At 28.7% G+C, this 19,971-nt stretch overlaps 1 protein-coding gene across 1 annotated transcript in view; it reads right to left on the bottom strand.

Annotated features, from left to right (window-relative positions):
• Window positions 1–775: 775 nt before the first annotated feature.
• LOC135957484 (uncharacterized) overlaps window positions 776–19,971 on the bottom strand; it is a 233,071-nt gene continuing 213,875 nt past the window's right edge. Inside the window, exons 3-7 of the mRNA XM_065508236.1 lie at window positions 1,700–1,777; window positions 1,457–1,638; window positions 1,207–1,405; window positions 1,038–1,144; window positions 776–960 (exon numbers count right to left, since the gene is read on the bottom strand). Coding sequence (XP_065364308.1) covers window positions 838–960; window positions 1,038–1,144; window positions 1,207–1,405; window positions 1,457–1,638; window positions 1,700–1,777 — 689 coding nt within the window. The 3' untranslated portion in view covers window positions 776–837. The remainder of the gene's footprint in view (window positions 961–1,037; window positions 1,145–1,206; window positions 1,406–1,456; window positions 1,639–1,699; window positions 1,778–19,971) is intronic.

Here is a 19,971-nt window from a genome sequence, read left to right as displayed (position 1 = left end):
GATTTAATGTAAAGCATGATATGTATTAAACAAGATATTTATGTAACAAAAACTTAAATTGTATATAAAAAATTGTTTAAACTTGCAACTTATCTATAACTATAGTTAATTGTAACTATTTGTTTTTGTAACTGAACTTTTTTATTGTATTCAGTTTCAACTGAAAACTGTATACCTCAAGCATTTTTTTTTAATATTTTTTTAATTATTTTACACAACATTTTTCTTGCGCTAAAATATGGCAATATAAAGATGAGATGGCGGGGAGTTGTTGGAAATTTATATTTGTATGTAACTTTATAATAGTTTATATTGCTTTAAGTCATAATTTTCTTTTTAATATTTAACATTTTTCTTAAATATTGAAATTTTGAAATTTGTTTCCACATCCATACATAGCTGTTGCTGTGTTGCAACTGCATCATCCCACCACAATCTTATAATTTCTTCTTGCTGCTTCGTCAATATCCTGGAGGCATTAATGCCAATGTGCGTTTTTTATGTTTTTTACAATTTGTGATGATTCTCGGTTTTTATTTTTTTTTTGTTCGATTTTAATACTAAAGTGAGCGAGAAGGATGCAAATTTTGATGGTAATGATGATGCCACATATACATACATTCATTCATTGCTGCTGCTGCTGATGTTGCTGCTAATAATGTATGCAATTTCAAATTTCTTTCTAAGATTTCTGACTTATTTTAAGTGTATGTATATTCTTTTCTTATTCTTTTTTAAATATGTGTTTATATTCTATGCGGTCTCTCGTTTTTTTTTTAATTTTTTTATATTTTATCTTTAGCTAAATCTTGACTACACACTTTAGTATTTGTTATTTCAATTGTTTATTTCATGACATACTTCCATATAATCAGGATCATGCATTATGCCCTTTATCATGTCCTTGAGCATGGTGTAACGTGGAAATATGGGATATAATTTTGAACTGCCATATTCTTCCTGTAACGAACCCAAATAAATTAAATTAATTTGTAGCTACACAATGTTGATTTGTTTAGTAAATGGATTTATTTTACCTTTAGAACTCTTATGAGATGTCTTAGGCCTAAATATTTTTTTAATAATCTATATAAATCGTTAATTAGTTGAGTGTTTTCTAGTTCGATTTGTGCGGTAGTTAAATCTGTAAAAAAAATAAATATTTTTACTGAGATATTTCTAAAATTAATAAAAACCATTTCTTACGTTCCAATCTTTCCATGCGTTCTCGTTTCTCGGCTGCCTCCTCGGCCAATTTCGCTGAGGTCTTTACGCCCTCTCCAGATTTTTGAGTTTTTTCCATAATAGAACAAGCACGCATGACATAAGAGGGCACTGTTTCTTGTTTTTCCTGGCGAGGTATATCAACTAAAGCCCAATATTGTGTTTCCAGGCGTATGACATCCTAAACAAACTAAAATTAATATCTTTTTGGATTTTATGACAGAAAATTTACCTTTATCATTAACTTGAGCATGGGATAACGCTGGAAAATATTACGTTGACTTTTCGAATCTCCATATTTATTCATGAGATTGATTAAAGCCTGTTTGGCTGTGTCATAGGACTCTTCCAAACGTATGCGTAAATTTCGAAGTCTTTCATTTGTTTCAATGACTTCCTCGCGGCTCATACCACCTGCAAACATAAAGAATTTTCAATAAAAGTCGTTTGTATACCCTACTCAGTAAAGTCTTACTTGGTGCTCCCTCATCTTTGACATCTTGCACAATGCGTCGAACACTTTGGGTAAATTTTCCCACAAAATTTGTTGTAGCTGCAATTAAAAAAAAAAATAAGAAAAATTATTTAATCACTCTACTATGTATATAACTGAATGTAAAAATGAAAGTCTATAAACTACTAAACGGATGGTTTTATAAACATCGTCTTCATTTGTAACTGGAAGAAACTAATTATTTTGACACTGAAATTGGGCGTGGCAATATCTTGCGATCAATAATAGTTAGAGCTTTAAACATTTGAACGATTTTTATTTGTTTGCATTTGTACTAATAATTATTTTAGAATATCTGGAGAACTGTAACTGCGAAAGTCCTTCAAACTTCATGCGAATAAATTTCAAATCACCACACGAAGTTTATCGAAAAATGGGCGGGATCGGAACAATAGGGATAGCTCCTACCATAGAAACCAAATAGTAATTTTCGAATATCTATAGAAATATACTTTCGAAAGTCTTCAATCTTTGTCCGAATCTCTTTCTTATAATTTAATGTTGTTTGAAAGGAATACCTAAAGAACTAATAAGTATTCTATCTATCTATCTATCGAATATTTGAAGAACTGTTATTGTTAGTGTGTTCAAACTTCATGCTAATTACAACTTGTTATTATAACTCCGAAACTACTGAGCCGATTAAAATGCAATATATAAACAGATTAAAGGTTATGTAAATTTTAACTTTTATAAGTTTACTTCAATAATAATATCGGACTAAACCTTTTTGAGTTTTCGCAAATTATCCGGAAAAAAATTCTAAACAAATTCACAATTTCAGAAAAAAAAAAATTTAAAAAAAATCTATACATAGAATTCAATTTAAATTTAAAAATTATTTTATATATACTTAAAAACTACAAAAAGATCCGTTCCCTCCGTTTATAAATAAATAAATTTAATTTTGTATAAGTTCTTTTAATAGTTTTTTATTTTACTACGATATAATAATATAAAATATATGTAAATTCTTTGTTACAATTATTAAAAAAAAATATTCGGAAATTGCTTCCAAACACTATCATTTATAGAAGAAACGTAGCAACTTTGAAGCATTAACCAATTTAATCTACGATTTATTTGGAAATAGTCTGTCTATTGCTAACAACAAATTGAACGTTTATTGCGAGCAGTCAGATCATTATGCCATTGAAAATCGCATTCACGAATTAGAAACAATATTATTTTCATTTCAATTATAAATAAATCTTATGTTAAATTAAAACCCATTTCATTCATACGTAGTGACGAAGATATTTTATTTTTTTGTTGGGCACCTACTGGGAATCGAACCCAGGCCATCATAAACCAAAACATTTCTTACTAAATATAAAACACCACCGTTTAGCTTACTCAGCTAACAAACGCATCATTAGTGCTGGCTCTAAAAATAAACACTCTCGGTTGATTTTTATTGTGTGTGAGAGCGAGCGAGTGAGCGATAACGATAACGACAACGACAAGCATTGTGTTTGAGTAGTTGTAGTAGTTGTTGCTGTGCTATTTGTGGTGCTTGATTGATAAACAATGTGTTTGTTGATTGGGTGTGTTCACTGAAGTACTTCTTTAGTGGTGCTTTAAAGGGTAAAGTGTTGCCAACATTAAAATAAATAAATGAATGAATGAGTTTTAACGCGTTGAGTTTAAAACAAATAACATATTTATAACATGTATATTTACAGTTGCCCATAGAGATTTTGATGTAAAATACAAATATTTTATATAAAAAAAATAAACGAAATTGCCAAAAAATTATAAAGTTTATTTTCTATTAAATTCTTACAGAGTATTAAACATTTAAATGTTAGTGCTTGTACCCCTATTTTGATATTTAGGTTTTAGTAAAAAAATTTAAATCATTATTTTTAATGTCATATGGGCAATTCCATGTCATTGTACGTGACATTTGTACGCCTATAGAGTGGAATAGATTTTGCAAAAATCTGTAGTACCCTCTGCTCCATTCAGAGGGTACTACAGTATTGGCCATAACTAAAGCACCCCCTCAATATATTTTTTCAAAACATAATTTTTTTGATAAAAAATGCTTTTTTGAATTCTGATTTGTATATATTTTATTAACTTATATTGTTAATGTTCATATAATATTCATTTAGTAAAAGATAATTTTATGAACAATTAATTTAAAATGATAAATCATATAAAAACACAAAACAAAAGCACCCCCTTATAAGATGTTTAAAATTTTGACTACGTTACTGTATAATTGCATTGTAAATTGACGGGACTGACAACGAATGGATTTCAAAATTCCAGAAGATAAAAATAAAGGAAGGCGTAGTGTGTATTACAGTTTATTGTAATAAAAACAATGGCATAGAAAAGTACTTCAGTGAATTTAAAATTAAAGTTATTGAAGACTGGAAGACGGGTTTATCACGACATGAATTGAGTAAATAATTTTCAATTAACAGATCAGTTTTTTCAGACTCATTTCAAAGTTTTTGCAGACTGGTCGCATATCAACGGTGCATTCTGGAGGACGTTCGCAAACAAAAACACGATATTATGATTCCATGATCAAAAGAGCAATTCAAAAATATCCTATAGCATAATCTAGTCAAGTATGAAAAATTTTAAGATTATGCTTTAGCGAAAGAACAATCCGTTGAAGAGAAGTAGATGTCGGATTATTCAGTTGATGACCAGCAAAAAAACCCATTATATCAGCTAAGAACAAGAAAGCTAGACTGGAGTTTGCCAAAGCGCACATCGACTAGAGTGTCCAAAAATGGATGACAGTACTGTTTACTGATTAATCCAAATACAACTTAAAAAGTTCCGATGAAATAAGGCGTGTACGCAGACCAAAAGGAGAAAGACTGAATCCTAAGTATTGCAAAGGAACAATTAAACATGGAGGAGGCAATGTAATGGTCTGGGGTTGCTTTTCTGGTCAAGAAATTGGGCTAATTCATAAAATTGATGGGATTATGGGTCGGTTGATGTACCATGATATATTGAAATATGTAATGTTGCATTATGCCAGTGAAGAGATGCCACTTAAAGGGAGCTTCCAACAGGATAAAGATCCTAAGCACATCTCCAAAATTTGTAAGACTTGGCTACAGAGCAATAAAATTCAAGTTATTCATTGGACTCCTCAATCTCCCAATATCAATCCTATTGAGAACTTGAGGGATATTGTTAATATGAAAATAAAACGTGAAAATTGCCGAAATAACGATCGGCAATTTTCACGATTTATTTCAAGCCGTTAAGGACTATTGCAAGACAAGATAAAAAACTTAATATCTTCTATGCCTAAGTGATGTGCTTGTGTCATCCAATGCAAAGGATTTGCAACAAAATAGTAATTAAAATTAGGTGCTTTAGTTTTGTCCGTTTAATTTTCTACCTTAAAATATTTTTTGATTTTATGTTACCACTTATGGAAAGATTAACTTTAAAAGTATTTGTTTATCAATAATAAACATATTAACAAATGAAAATAATACATAATCGAAATTTAAAAATTTGTTTTTATAAAAGAAAATATAATATGAAAAAAATTCCCTGAGGGGGTGCTTTAGTTATGGCCGATACTGTATATTTTTAAAAAAAATAATAACTTATTTCATTGTAACATTATAACATTGTTGTCAAAAGTATGGAGCGAAATAAGAGTATATCGTACATGACATAAAACGCAAATTTCTTTGAGGTGTAAGTAGAAATATGCGAAAATTTGCGAATCGTGAGAGGTGCTATGTTTTCTTTTAATTTCTTACACTAAACCAAATATTTTTTTTAAACCAAAACTGCACCTATAAGTCGCCAATTCACTGCTTTTTTTTTATCATTATAAGACATACCAAATATCAACAATATTTAAAACAAAGTATTTAAAAAAGTTGCACACTAAGCTAACGATAGGAATATCCAAAAATATTTCCCAAGTTCAATATAGTCATGTTAAATTGCTCATAAGTCTAATGACTGACTTGGATACTGACTTTATACACCAAGATTCTTGAACGTATATTTTGTTACGTTTTTACCTTTTAAATACGGTGGTTTATTTCAATTAAATAAACCGGATTCTTTTAATTCCAAATAAAAGTGACCAGTAGTTCTAAAATTGTAACAACTTTTTATTTATTCAAATTTAAATAGTCACTATATTTTACTACTCGCAACTAAATGTCTTAATGTGAAACGGGTCTTGTATTACACAATTTAAAAACACACTGGTAATACGGTTGTTGTTAACTCTAACAGCGCCAACGATCCACTGACTCACACACAACTCGCTGTTACTATTTATATATACAGCATCATCTTTTAGAAGTCTCATGTATAATCTAATGGAAAAAACTAGAATGTTCTAGTTCCACAATGATCTCATATAGCTTTTAAAACTACCTTACAGTTAATGCTGTGATACTTACAAAAAATGTTAATAACAGCATGCTATCAACATTGTTTATAAGTAGAAGTTTCTACTGATGGAAATGTTATAAACATGAAACAGCCTTTATATCAGACATACATACATTGATAGTTATTGCAATTTTCGTAAGATATATGAGGCCTTCGAAAGGTTAATTTCGTTATATCAACATCTATATCTACAAATGTCCAATAACGCAGCACTTATGTTGTAACTGTTCGGTTTTCGGATTTCCCAAGAGTTAAAATGGTATTTTGTCATCTAAAAAGCAAGTGCAGAAAATCGGTTAACGTTTAGAGGTTGCACATTTTATCTGAATATTTTTAAATTTATAAATTGAAAATCTAAACTATTTGGAATGTCATCAAAATGAAATATACAGGCTGTCAAAACTACTGAAATGACTTAAATTGCATCTAATGAATTTGTTATTGGTGTCATCAAGTTTTTATATATATGCACGTGTGAAGTTTATGTGTGCCTCAAAACCTGCAGATATTCTCCAATATCTGGGCAAAAGCTTCAGATATGCTGGGACGACTCAAACAAATTGTTATACATTGCCAACTCAAACACATTTGGCCGATTCACAAGGTATCCTATCATATCATATTGTAATAATGTTCTAATATTTCACGACTCGGACGCTCAAATACAATACAAATCATCTTACAGAACATGTGTCGCACGTGACATTAAACTAGAATCAAGTGATTTTTTGTTCGATCATTTATAACACTAAAATATTTTAGTTAATCGACCTCTTATATATTATTTAATTTATTTTCTATTTCTTATTAATCTCTATTTATAAACTTTTTAGATCATTTACCATTAGAAAATTAAAAACATTTAATTACACTGTCCAACAGCATTTTTGGAACAGAATAGCGACCCTATAATTCTGAAAGGTCATGTTGAGTAGAGCATTTTTGTTGAATAAACTTATAGTCCAGCTGGTCTGAATTTTTTTTTACAGTGGGTCAAAGTTTTCATTTTTTGATCGAAGGAGCAGTATACTAAATGAAATGTTGTAAGTTAATATCTGAGAGAATTCTTATGGTCAGAGTTATATTATGGAATTTTATGGGGATAATTTTTGTGGAAGATCTTAACCCTTTAGCTCCTCTCTTTAGGGGTCAATTTGACCCTTTTTTGAGAAAATCAAATAAAGTCCTTTCAAAAAGGACATTTAAGGATTAAAATATTCTACGGAAATTTTTGCCGGAAAATTTCAGTGGGGGTCACCCACTGAAACTAATTGTAAATAAAGTTGTAAATAAAGCTCTTTACGCTTAATTCGCAAAATTACACAACACCTTGGGTCTCACATTTTTTAATGAGCTGAATGAGCTGATATTTAAAATATAAATAGTTCTAGAGAAGATCTACAAAAAATATATATGGGGGATTTCATGTCAAGTGAACCAACTTTTGAAATCGATGTCTTCCGATCGGGATGAAATTTGCACCAAGGTTAGACCTATTGGATAGTAACTCAGACACAATTTTTCAACAACATCGGTCGAGAACTCTCTGAGTTATAGGGGGTAAAATTTTGACAATTTGGTCAAACAGGGGTTTTTTCTTATCCATGCAACTTATTACCTATTGTTCTTAGCAAAATGTGTTCCAAATAGTATAGATAGCTATTTCTTCGATCTTTCGAAAAAAAATATTTAAAAAAAAAAATAAAAAATTTTTAATATTTTTTTTCCGAAATCAAAAAAGTTTTTGATTTCGGAAAAAAAATATTAAATTAAAAAATATTTTTTAAAATACGCTATTTTTTTTTATTTTTTTTTTTTCTTAAAATAAAGTTTAGATATTTTCCTTGAACACCTACTTGGTCGCTTAGTGGGATGCGAGTGGGATATCTATCAAAATAAATATTTTGTAACTCAAAACATAAAATTTTTGACTTTTTTTGCAAAATCAAAAACTTTGTTGACTTTTTTTTTTCAAAATGGACCCTTTTTTAATCTTTTTTTTTAGGTCAAACAAAAGCTTAGATATTATCCTTGAAGACCCTTTTGGTCGCTTAGTGGGATGCGAGTGGGATATCTATCAAAATAAATATTTTTTAACTCAAGACTTACAATTTTTGACTTTTTTTTTTGCAAATACGATTTTTTTTCCAAATGGGCCCTTTTTTTAAAATTTTTTTTTGTAGTCAAAAGAAAGCTTAGGTCCATTCCTTTAAGATATTTTTAGTCCCTTAGTGGGATGCGAGTGGGATATCTATCAAAATAAATATTTTGTAACGCAAGACATACAATTTTTTAATTTTTTTTTGCAAAATCAAAATTTTTCTCCAATATGGGCCCTTTTTTAATTTTTTTTTTTGCTCAAAAGAAAGCCTAGGTCCATTCCTTTAAGATATTTTTAGTCCCTTAGTGGGATGCGAGTGGGATATCTATCAAAATAAATATTTTGTAACAATTTTTTAATTTTTTTTTGCAAAATCGAAATTTTTTCCAATATGGGACTTTTTTTTTTAAATTTTTTTTTGCTCAAAAGAAAGCTTAGGTCTTTTCCTTTAAGACCTATTTTGTCACTTAGGAAGATGTGAGTAGGATATCTATTAAAATAAAAATGTTGTAACTCAAGACATTCAATTATTGACTTTTTTTTTGCAAATTCGAATTTTTTTTCAAAATGGGCCCTTTTTTAAAAATTTTTTTTTAGTCGAAAGAAAGCTTAGGTCCATTCCTTTAAGATATTTTAGGTCCCTTAGTGGGATACGAGTGGGATATCTATCAAAATAAATATTTTGTAACTCAAGATATACAATTTTTGATTTTTTGGCAAAATCAAAAACTTTTTTGACTTTTTTTTAAAATGGGCCCTTTTTGCAATTTTTTTTTTTGCTATAAAGAAAGCTTAGGCCTATTCCTTTAAGATGGTTTTGATCGCTTAGTGGGATGCGAGTGGGATATATATCAAAATAAATGTTTTGTAACTCAAGACATAAAATTTTTGTGTTAAAACATTTATTTTGATAGATATCCCACTCGCATCCCACTAAGGGACTAAAAATATCTTAAAGGAATGGACCTAGGCTTTCTTTTGAGCAAAAAAAAAAATTAAAAAAGGGCCCATATTGGAAAAAAATTTTGATTTTGCAAAAAAAAAATTAAAAAATTGTATGTCTTGCGTTACAAAATATTTATTTTGATAGATATCCCACTCGCATCCCACTAAGGGACTAAAAATATCTTAAAGGAATGGACCTAAGCTTTCTTTTGACTACAAAAAAAAATTTTAAAAAAAGGGCCCATTTGGAAAAAAAATCGTATTTGCAAAAAAAAAAGTCAAAAATTGTAAGTCTTGAGTTAAAAAATATTTATTTTGATAGATATCCCACTCGCATCCCACTAAGCGACCAAAAGGGTCTTCAAGGATAATATCTAAGCTTTTGTTTGACCTAAAAAAAAAGATTAAAAAAGGGTCCATTTTGAAAAAAAAAAGTCAACAAAGTTTTTGATTTTGCAAAAAAAGTCAAAAATTTTATGTTTTGAGTTACAAAATATTTATTTTGATAGATATCCCACTCGCATCCCACTAAGCGACCAAGTAGGTGTTCAAGGAAAATATCTAAACTTTATTTTAAGAAAAAAAAAAAAATAAAAAAAATAGCGTATTTTAAAAAAAAGTCAAAAAAGTTTTTGATTTCGGAAAAAAAATATTAAAAATTTTTTATTTTTTTTTTTAAATATTTTTTTTCGAAAGATCGAAGAAATAGCTATCTATACTATTTGGAACACATTTTGCTAAGAACAATAGGTAATAAGTTGCATGGATAAGAAAAAACCCCTGTTTGACCAAATTGTCAAAATTTTACCCCCTATAACTCAGAGAGTTCTCGACCGATGTTGTTGAAAAATTGTGTCTGAGTTACTATCCAATAGAGCTAACCTTGGTGCAAATTTCATCCCGATCGGAAGACATCGATTTCAAAAGTTGGTTCACTTGACATGAAATCCCCCATATACATATGTAAATTATCACTTTTAGGTCAAGAGTTATTTAGGTTTATTTATTTATTTTTTTTAAATTTGTTCCATCTTTTTTTAGTTTTTTAGAAAATGATTCCCATAAAATTCCACAATATAACTCTGACAATAAGAATTCTCTTAGACATTAACTTACAACATTTTTTTTCAGTTAGTATACTGCTCCCTTCGATTAAAAAATGAATTATAGGGTCGCTATTCTGTTCCAATCAAAAAGTCTCAATTTGTTGGACAGTGTTATTAAGTTTATATTTCGTTGCTGTTTCCCACACATTTTTGTTGAATTTGACATTGCCTTCATACATGTTTGAAACGCATGACATGACAATGTTTGATAAGACACTTGTCACCATGTTAAAGAAGTCACATTTTGCAGGCTTTTAAGATAAATTGAGAACATATTGTATGATTTACAGACTAACATCGAAGAATTATTTAGTCATTATATAATTGTTAGTTTAATAAGTACAACAAGTCAATAGTAAGTTTTCTTTAACTAAAAACCATTTTAATTATTGGAATTCCCTTAATAAATCATAAGTGGGTGTGTTTGTATTTTTGATTAATATTAAATTATTTCCCATTTTTTTTTAACAATTTCCTATTAAATTAGTTGTAATTTATTTATAAATCAAATGTATTTATTTATGAGTTCTCCTCTATTGGTTCATTAAGAAATTCCAAGTGTCGTTAAACTTTGCAATAAAACATCTTGGTGATGCACTGAAAGAAAATTGTATATAAATTTCATATGTGTGACAAACTCTTTATTAACTAACATTTGTATGGAATCTTCGTTAAAAATATATTCTTTCAAAGAATTTGTATGCAAAAAAATATAAAAAAAGATAGTAGTTTTAAATTTAAAGTATTTTTCTCAAAGTACTTGTTTTACACAGTCATTACTTATTTTTTCATTTCACTTTACTCATGCCCAAAGTGCAATATATCACTAGTATTTTTTTTAGGAAATTCTATAAAAAAAAATTAGAGATAATTTTTGCATACAATTTAATATTTAACTGCGGCTCTTTTCATATTCCAAAATGCCAAATGGCATGAAGCAAGAACATTTTAATCTTTTGTATTTTGTATTAAAGTGATGCTGTGGGAAACCCCACAGACATAAGAACTTTGAACAGTTCTGTATTTCGAAAATTAATTGTTTAATCGTTTACAATTGTTTTAGTTGTTCTTGTAGGATCATGAAATAAATAATGGTTTATAAATAAAATTAAGCATTTATGACAAACCACATGGGAAATGTAGGAAATCAGATGTAGTTGGGAATTTTATTGCAGTTTGTATGGGCGAATTTCAAGTACACTACAGTGAGATTCATTAAATTCGATTCTAAAACAGTAAAACTTGACAAATTTATCGTCCCCTCAATAAAACAATAGTGTATAAGCATATACACCATTATTTATTATTTCTTCTACATATATGTGGTCAAAATTTGGTGAAATTCTACTTGCACAAAGTGGGTGAAAAGATCAATTGAAATATTATTTTTGTTCCAGATGTCTACTAATACAAAAATTTTAAGCTCATTTATTTCGAAATAGCAAACAAAATTATAAACTAATGTTTTATTAAGGGGACGTTATATTTCTCGAACATTTTTTTGGTAAATAAATTTGTGTTTAAATTTTTGTGTAAAAAACTGATTTTGAATTAGATATTTTCTTCCGTTGTAACCATATTCGAATTCATTTCTTAAGGGCATACAGACGGCCAAGTCTATATCGTTATTGAATTTTATGACGACTGAAAAAGAAAAAGGTTCGTTATCATCTCCCCCCTTTAAATATTTCTACATATCAATATATTTTATTTCTTTAACAGGCTTTTAGAATTATGTATATTTTGGATCCTGTTTGTAGAAATCAACATTCCGTACACCCAATTAAAATGGCAATCATGAATTATACCTCAATATATCGGTTTATTATTATGTTGGTAACGCCCAAAAATATTAGTCTAACACCCAGCTTAAAGTATACAGATCGACTCAGAATCACTTTCTGCGCAAAGTACAGGTCGCAATTTTGAAGATATTTGGTACATATAATTTTTTAAGCTCAAGGACGAAGCTAGAGTGTCCAAAAAACCGGCAAATTTAAAAAAACCGGTTTCCGGTTTAAACGAAAAAGTGTGTTTTTGAAAAAACCGGTTTCGATTATGGTCCTTTAAAAAACCGGCTTCGGTTTTTGTCTTCAAAAAAACCGGTTAGCCGGTTTATATTAAATGTTTATTTAATGGAAATTTTGCATTTTTGAATTCTTTATGCAATTATTTTATATATTTTACGAAATATTGTCAAATGCTACAATTTTCTATAAAATAAATCAATATTTTTAAAAATGGTTCAAATGGTTAACCGTCATACCAAAACCGGTTTGTCAAAAAACACGAAACCGGTGGAGTTTACAAAGATGAAAAAACCGGTTGACCGGTTTTGGATACTCTAGACGAAGCCTATTGAATCTGGCTGAAATCGTTCGATTATTTCACCCAGCCCCCATACAAATGTCTTCCCGAAATTGGACTTTATCGGTCATAAATGTTTAATTTATATACATAAGTATCTACATAAATTTTTCTCCAAATAAGTTTTATTTATACGGAATTCATGTCACCAAATTTTATTATGATCGATCCATAATTAGTCATAGCTCCCATATAATACCCGCTTCCGAAAACCATTTCAACGTGCATAAATCTCCTAAAAATGTTGGTATACAACAATTCAACATAAATAACTTTCATATAGACATAAATCACATGACCTAATTTCATGGTGATCGGTCCATAATTGGTCATAGCTCACATATAAGGTCATCTTTCGAAAATCACTCACGAATATAAAATCGTGAAATTTTAAAAGAAAAATGTTTTTGCTCAATTACTTAGTGTAGATCACATTTGGTCAAAGTCTGGTAAAAGGTTTATTGAAAACATACCAGAGTATATAAAACTAAATATTTATTGTTGGGTATTCCCTGCATTGGAATTTTAGAACAAGTAGGACAATCCGAAATTTCGACATAAAATGGGTTAAATTTGGAAGGACATATTAAGGTCCTTGGCCCTGTTAAGACCATGTGCTATGATTGATATAAAAAGCTCTTTTGATTCAGCAATTTTCAAGCATTACAACAATTCTTAATAGTAGAGGACAATGAATTCTCTTATAAAGTTTTCCAGAAACAATAGTTTGTGCAGGTGTTTGTAACGCCCAAAAATATTAGTCTAACACACACCTTAAAGTATACCGATCGACTTAGAATCACTTTCTGAGTCGATTAAACTATGTCCGTCCGTCCGTCTGGCAGAGTATAGGTAGCAATTTTGAAGATATTTCGATCAAATTTGGTACATATTATTTTTTTCGCCTAAGGGCCAAGCCTATTGAAACTGGCTAAAATCGCTCCATTGTTTCACCTAGCTCCCATACAAATGTCCTTCCGATATTGGACTTTATCGGTCATAAATATTTAATTTATATATGTATCTTCACAAATTCCGCTCCAAATAAGTTTTATATATACGAAATTCGTGTCACCAAATTTTGTTACGATCGGCCCATAATTAGTCATAGCTCCCATATAGACCCGCTTCCGAAAATCACTTTAACATGCATAAATCGCTTAAAAATTTTGGTATACACACAAAATTCAACATAGTTAACTTTAATATAGACATAAATCACACGACCTAATTTCATGATGATGGGTCAATAATTGGTCATAGCTCCCATATAAGGCCCACTTCCAAAAATCACTCAAAAATATACATTATTGAAAATTTAAAAGAAAAATGTTTTGTTCTTTTATTTAGTGTAGGGTATTATATGGTCGGCCTTCACCGACCATACTATCTTACTTGTTTTTTTTATAAATTCTACCCTTTTTGGTATCATATCATGAAAATCAATTCAATCATTGGGATTTTATAACACTAATTTTAAAATTTTATTAAAAAAAAAAGTAAAATAGTAGTATTTTTTTAGACTTTTTCTATTTCAAAGCTACAGACAGCCTCAAAAGTGAGTAAACACCACAAATTATTTGATGTTTTTTAAGATAATGAAAATCTATCCATCGATTCAAATTTAAAAATTTCGATTTGTTGGAGATTTTTTTGTATAATTGATTTGGGCTATAATGATTTTCATGATCTTTAAAAAATCAAAAATTTTCACTAGTGTTTATTCTTTTTTGAGACTCTCTGTATACAGATATATATATCTTTGAAATGTAAAAACACGAGTTCCTTAAAAACCTTTTTCTAGGAAACAAGAAGTAATAGCATTTTTTCGGCCAAAATAATGAACATTTTCTCAATTTTCAAATCCAAAATCGATTATTTTCGGTCCCGTAAATGATAAAGCTTTGAAACTTTTTAATATATTTTGTTTGCTCAACTAACAGGGACAATTTGAATTAAATCGGTAATAAATTGTGCCACATATTGTGTAATGTTGAATCAATTGTGAAATTTTATTTCTCAAATTTGATTTTAGATGAAATTGCTCCATCTTAATATTGATATTTTTTTGCATGATTGCTTCATCTTGAAAAAGTTTGAGTTACGAAGTGTCAACCATCGATTTTAATTACAGCTAACATTTCCACAGTATAATTACTTATAAAGTGGAACAAATTATTTGACAGTTTTTTTTTGGAAAAATGCTCGCGAATATGTACAATATTGATTAAATTAACTAGTGTGTGTAAAGAAAATTTATTATCAGATGTTTCTTTTTTGCTTACTGACTGACTATTGAAAAAAGAAACGAACACCTGTTTTAATTACAATTCTATAATATTAAATTTCACACTCGTAACAAATTAAAATTTTCTAATTATTTATAGATGTGCATATCGTCACCCTAATAAAGTATTCTAGGCAATTTTTTGCGTTTAAATTTCACTAACAAAGTTGTAATTTTTTATTCCAGGGGTCTAAAAATTTGCTTGAACATGTATATACTTTGATAAAAAGAACCATAATCGATTTTGAATTTATGTGTAGTTACTTCCGTTTGCATTTAAGGTGACGATAAATATGTATAAATCATTAATATTTTTTTTTGTTTACATAAAACAGGTCTGAGATTTTCATGCATTAAAATACGTAAATATGCACATAAAAAATGCACAATAAATCGAAAAATATGCAGCAAAAATAGAAATAAATGCACTATAAAACGTAAAATATTCACAAAAATATGTATTAATAGGGAATAATCCACTGAAACTAAAAAAAATAATTTTAAAATGCCTGTTTTTTGTTATTATAATACATATACATATCGCACACCCATTTCAAAAGTGACACAACTCAAAATTAATTTGTCGGGTTATATAAACTCGAAAAATGAATTTTACGCTAAAACTGCACAATATACTTGTTTATCTATACAAAAGATATCAGTGTTTTCTGTTGTTGTTAACTGTGGCTAAAAAAAATACTAATGTCTTTCATTATGTTTCAATTGGTATATATTTATTTTCGATTTCTGAAAAATTAAAATTTTGAGTTGTATCACTTTTGAACTGGGTGTGCGATATGTAAGTAATTTAAAAAAAAAATTATTGCAAGTTTAATAAATTAAACAAAAAATATGAAAACCTTGAAATGAACATAAAGTGTATTCTTTATCAAATTATACCAAGACGCAAAAAGTTTTTTAAATTAAAAAATCGTAAAATATGCAAAAATATTCAATACAAATCTTAATATATGTGCATATACATAATATGCATTTATAACAAATATGCAACATTAATTCGATGCAATTTCACCATCTGATTCACAAAAGTAATTGGTAATTGCATTTGCATGAAAATCGCAGCCCTGTTCATAACCTATAATTTGTTACGATTAGAAGTATATAAACAATAAACGTGACTACGTCATATTATACTGCAATATGGGAATTTCAATAAACTTTGTACTCTGATAGTTAAAACAGACTCAATTTATTTTATTTCTCAAAAGTAACAATATAAACGTAAAATGACGTTATCAATGTAAATAAAAAAAGTCTTGATTCAATTCAACTGAACCAAAAATAAAATAAAAAAAACAAGAAAAAAATATTTCAAATTAATTTGCATACATGTTTAGTACTATTACAGTGGGTATGTCATTGTATTCTTTGTTAATGAATCATTGAAAAAATAATATTTATTTATCATTATAATTTACATGCTCACCTCAAGCTGTTTGTTGAACAACAATCTGGCAATATCTTTTGAAGATGATACAAGAATACGGTAAACAAAACAAAGTGAAGAGCATACAACCGATAGAGAGACAGAGAGAGATAGAGAGTAAGTACTTAGTTTACTAAGTTTACCATGATCGAGCATGAATTATGTTTTGTTTTTCATTTTTTGTTTGTGAGTAGTGTTAAAGAAGAACATAGTAGCAGAATGTAAACGGCAAGCGAAAAGCGTACAGATTAAGGGGGTGTATTACAATTTTTATTAAATAAAAATAAATGTTTAAATATATTATCTTAATAACAAGCAATTGTTATAATTGTTAGCTTTTTTATAAACATATGTATGTATGTTGTATGTAGGTATTTTTTCCCATTTAATTTAACAACAAAAAAAGAATGTGTTTGTCGCCTAACGCTTTCATTGTGTTTTATGTCAAACAGAATATTGTTGTTTTTTATGAGAAATTTTACGTTTAAACATTTGCAATTTGTTGAACATCAAGTCAGTACGATTTTATAATCTATAAAGTCAATATCTAAAGTGTCGGTGAGTGGAAATCGCGCGCGATTTTAGTCGACAACATTTTGGATATATTTTTTCCCTTTTTTTACTTTGTATCTACATATCTGCGTTTATCATTGATAGTGTGTGTGGGTAAACAAAAATACGAGATTAATTAATTGTATATTGCCATTAAAATAAAAGATATAAAAAAGTTTAAACGATACAATATTATTCAATTCAGTGAGAATGAATTATTAATTAATTATAGTTTATTTATTTACAGTTTATTGTTGTGCCAAGTGTAGTTTTACACAAAGTTTTATTCAAATGTTTATAAATATTGAATTACAAAAATTGATTTGAAAAAAAAATCCAAACAATTATAAAATAATCTGTTAATTAAATCTTTGATGGAATTTCAAATTATATATAGAACCTAATTATAAAAAATTAAATAAATTAAAAATAAAAATATTGTTTTGTTTTGTTTATCTTATTTACAGAAAATTTAAAAACGTGCTTGTTATAAATTAACAATTTTTCAATATTACTACAAAACACAACTCTACTCAAGTTTTGAAGGTAAGCCAGAAGAAGTTGTTTAACAATTATATTTAAACATTTCAAAATGCATTTGTATTTACCAGTATCTTTACTTTTGTATAGTATTGCATTGTTTGCACATGTTTCAAGTTTTAAATGTTTTGCATTGTAAATTTGATTCAGTTGAAGTTGTAAAATTAATGAGTTTTTGAAGTACCTAAGTATGTATGTTCATTGTGCTCAATTGTTTTTCTTAAGAAAAACAATACTTTAGTCACGGGGTTTGCAAATCACTTTATCTTTATTATTATCTGTGGTCTTCACGTTTTTTTTTATTTTTTCATATAAAATTTGATAATAGATTGATCTGTCTGTATATCATACAAATTTGCAATTTTAATGAACTAACATGAATTGCAAGTTACTGTCCTTCCATGTGGAGAATAGCTGTGGTACTAATAGTTTGATATATAAAGGTATGGTAAATTTCAGCTATTGACTGTAAAGGGATTGGAAACTGATTACTGATTTTTTGTCGAAATTTTCCTTAACAATTTTGCATAAATGTGACTGAATTTCATTGATGCAGCATTAAGTTTCCATCTTCAGCACACAGGGTTAAATCTAGAGTTGGGCATAATCGTTCTTTATACTGATTGGTCGTTTTTTTTCGGAACAAATAAATGTTCATTTCTATTCTGTGGTATTTAACTGAACTGAGTGAATGAACAATTGCTCTGTTAATGTTTTTTAGCAGTGAACAAAACGAACATGTCACTTATGATTGAACAACTTCACAGGTGCTACGAACTAAGTCCCCTAACCGCAAATGTATTAAGGCCCCAAAATTTTATATAGAAAAAACCAACAACGAAATTTAGGGACTTAGTTTATTTTTTGGAGATTTAATTCACAATGAAATTATTCTGTGGTGTATCAAAAATTGTCTTCGCTCAGAAAAGTTTTTTTGCGCAAAAGTTTTCTCCTCTGGGGTGTATCAAAACCGGCTTCGCTCAGAAAAGTTTTTTTGCATTGCGCATTCTGGGCGAAGTCGGTTTTTGATACACCCCAGAGGAGAAAACCTGTGCTCCCGGCCGAATTTAATTTCATAAAAACTGTTCGGTATGGTGATTGATTTAAAACCTTGAGGGTCGAAGTGTTAGTGTTTAACGATGTCTGCTCTGTCGCTTTCGTCGCTTCATTATCATCACTTAATACATATTTGGGGTATTTCCATTATGTATATTGATAGACTCCACAATATTGGTTTAATGAGTAAAATCATAAAGAAATATCCCCCAGAAACGTTCTTAAGTAAATCCCCTTCTCTATGACTTTCCATAAAACAAGAACAGATAAACATAAATTCATTCGTAAAAATTATAGCAGTGGTATTTTTTTTTATGAAATTTTATATGTTTAAACATAAAAGTTGGAAAATTTGCTTTTTGGGAACAAACTTAGGGCCTGCAATGACATGCCAAATATTGTCTAGTAGAGATGGCAAATGGGACTGGATTTTTTGAATCCAATATTCATAAAAAAAAAATTTGAATTTTGCTTCGCCAAGCTATTTTGTGCTATTTAATACGAGTATCAGGCCTGTCACAGAATTACATTCCATTCCGATCGAAAGTGGAATTAATTCCGTATTTTGGTTCTTCAGGAAAGGTAAAACGAAAATTTCTTTCGGAATGAAACCACTTTCAGTTTTCAAAGTGGAATTGATATTTATTTGTAATTATTTGTTTTTCTAAAATTTTTAATCAATTTCTGTACCAAAAGCTTCCTTTTTGATTTAATATAAAAAAATGTTGTGAAATTTAAATCAGAAATATAGAATTATTAAATATTTTTGGATTTAATAAATTACACGGAATCTGAAGAACCTAAAACGAAATCGATCGGCGTAAAAAGTACGGAATTGAAACCATTCCGAACAAAATGTGTGACAGGCCTGTATATGCGTAAAGCATTTCTGTACAACATTATTTTTATTATCGATATAAAAGCTCTTATTTATAGTAATTCTGGCACTGAAAACAAGTTTTATCAGACATAGGATCAAAGTAGAAAATTTTAATTTTTTGTCCACTTCACGATCAGTGGAATTTTTGTTTGCGACCCAACAAAGTATATAAATTGTGGATCGTTATAGATATCAGAGTCGATATAGCCATGTCCGGCTGTATGTTGAAATCACCCCACCCCAAATAACTGATATACCTGATTCATACATCAATAAATCCTCTGTATACCATGTTCGGTTGCCATTTAAAATCGAGAAAACAAGACTGAGATAGAAGTAAAAAACAGGATAACTTTGATTTTTGACCTATTTTTGATCTAATTTTTGATTACTAAGTCATTAATATAGACAATATAGATATCTAAAAATATATACTATTTCAAAGACCTTTGCATCGATGTGTATAATATATAGTAAGTCGGACCTACAATGAGTCTAAATCAGCAAAAAAATTTTAACACGAATTTTTTTTTCACAAAAATTTT

The sequence above is a fragment of the Calliphora vicina genome, chromosome 1 (genome assembly GCF_958450345.1).
Source record: "Calliphora vicina chromosome 1, idCalVici1.1, whole genome shotgun sequence".
Taxonomy (NCBI): Eukaryota; Metazoa; Arthropoda; class Insecta; order Diptera; family Calliphoridae; genus Calliphora; species Calliphora vicina.
The sequence above is the reverse complement of the archived record's forward strand: the minus strand, read 5'-3'. Positions and strand labels throughout refer to the sequence as shown.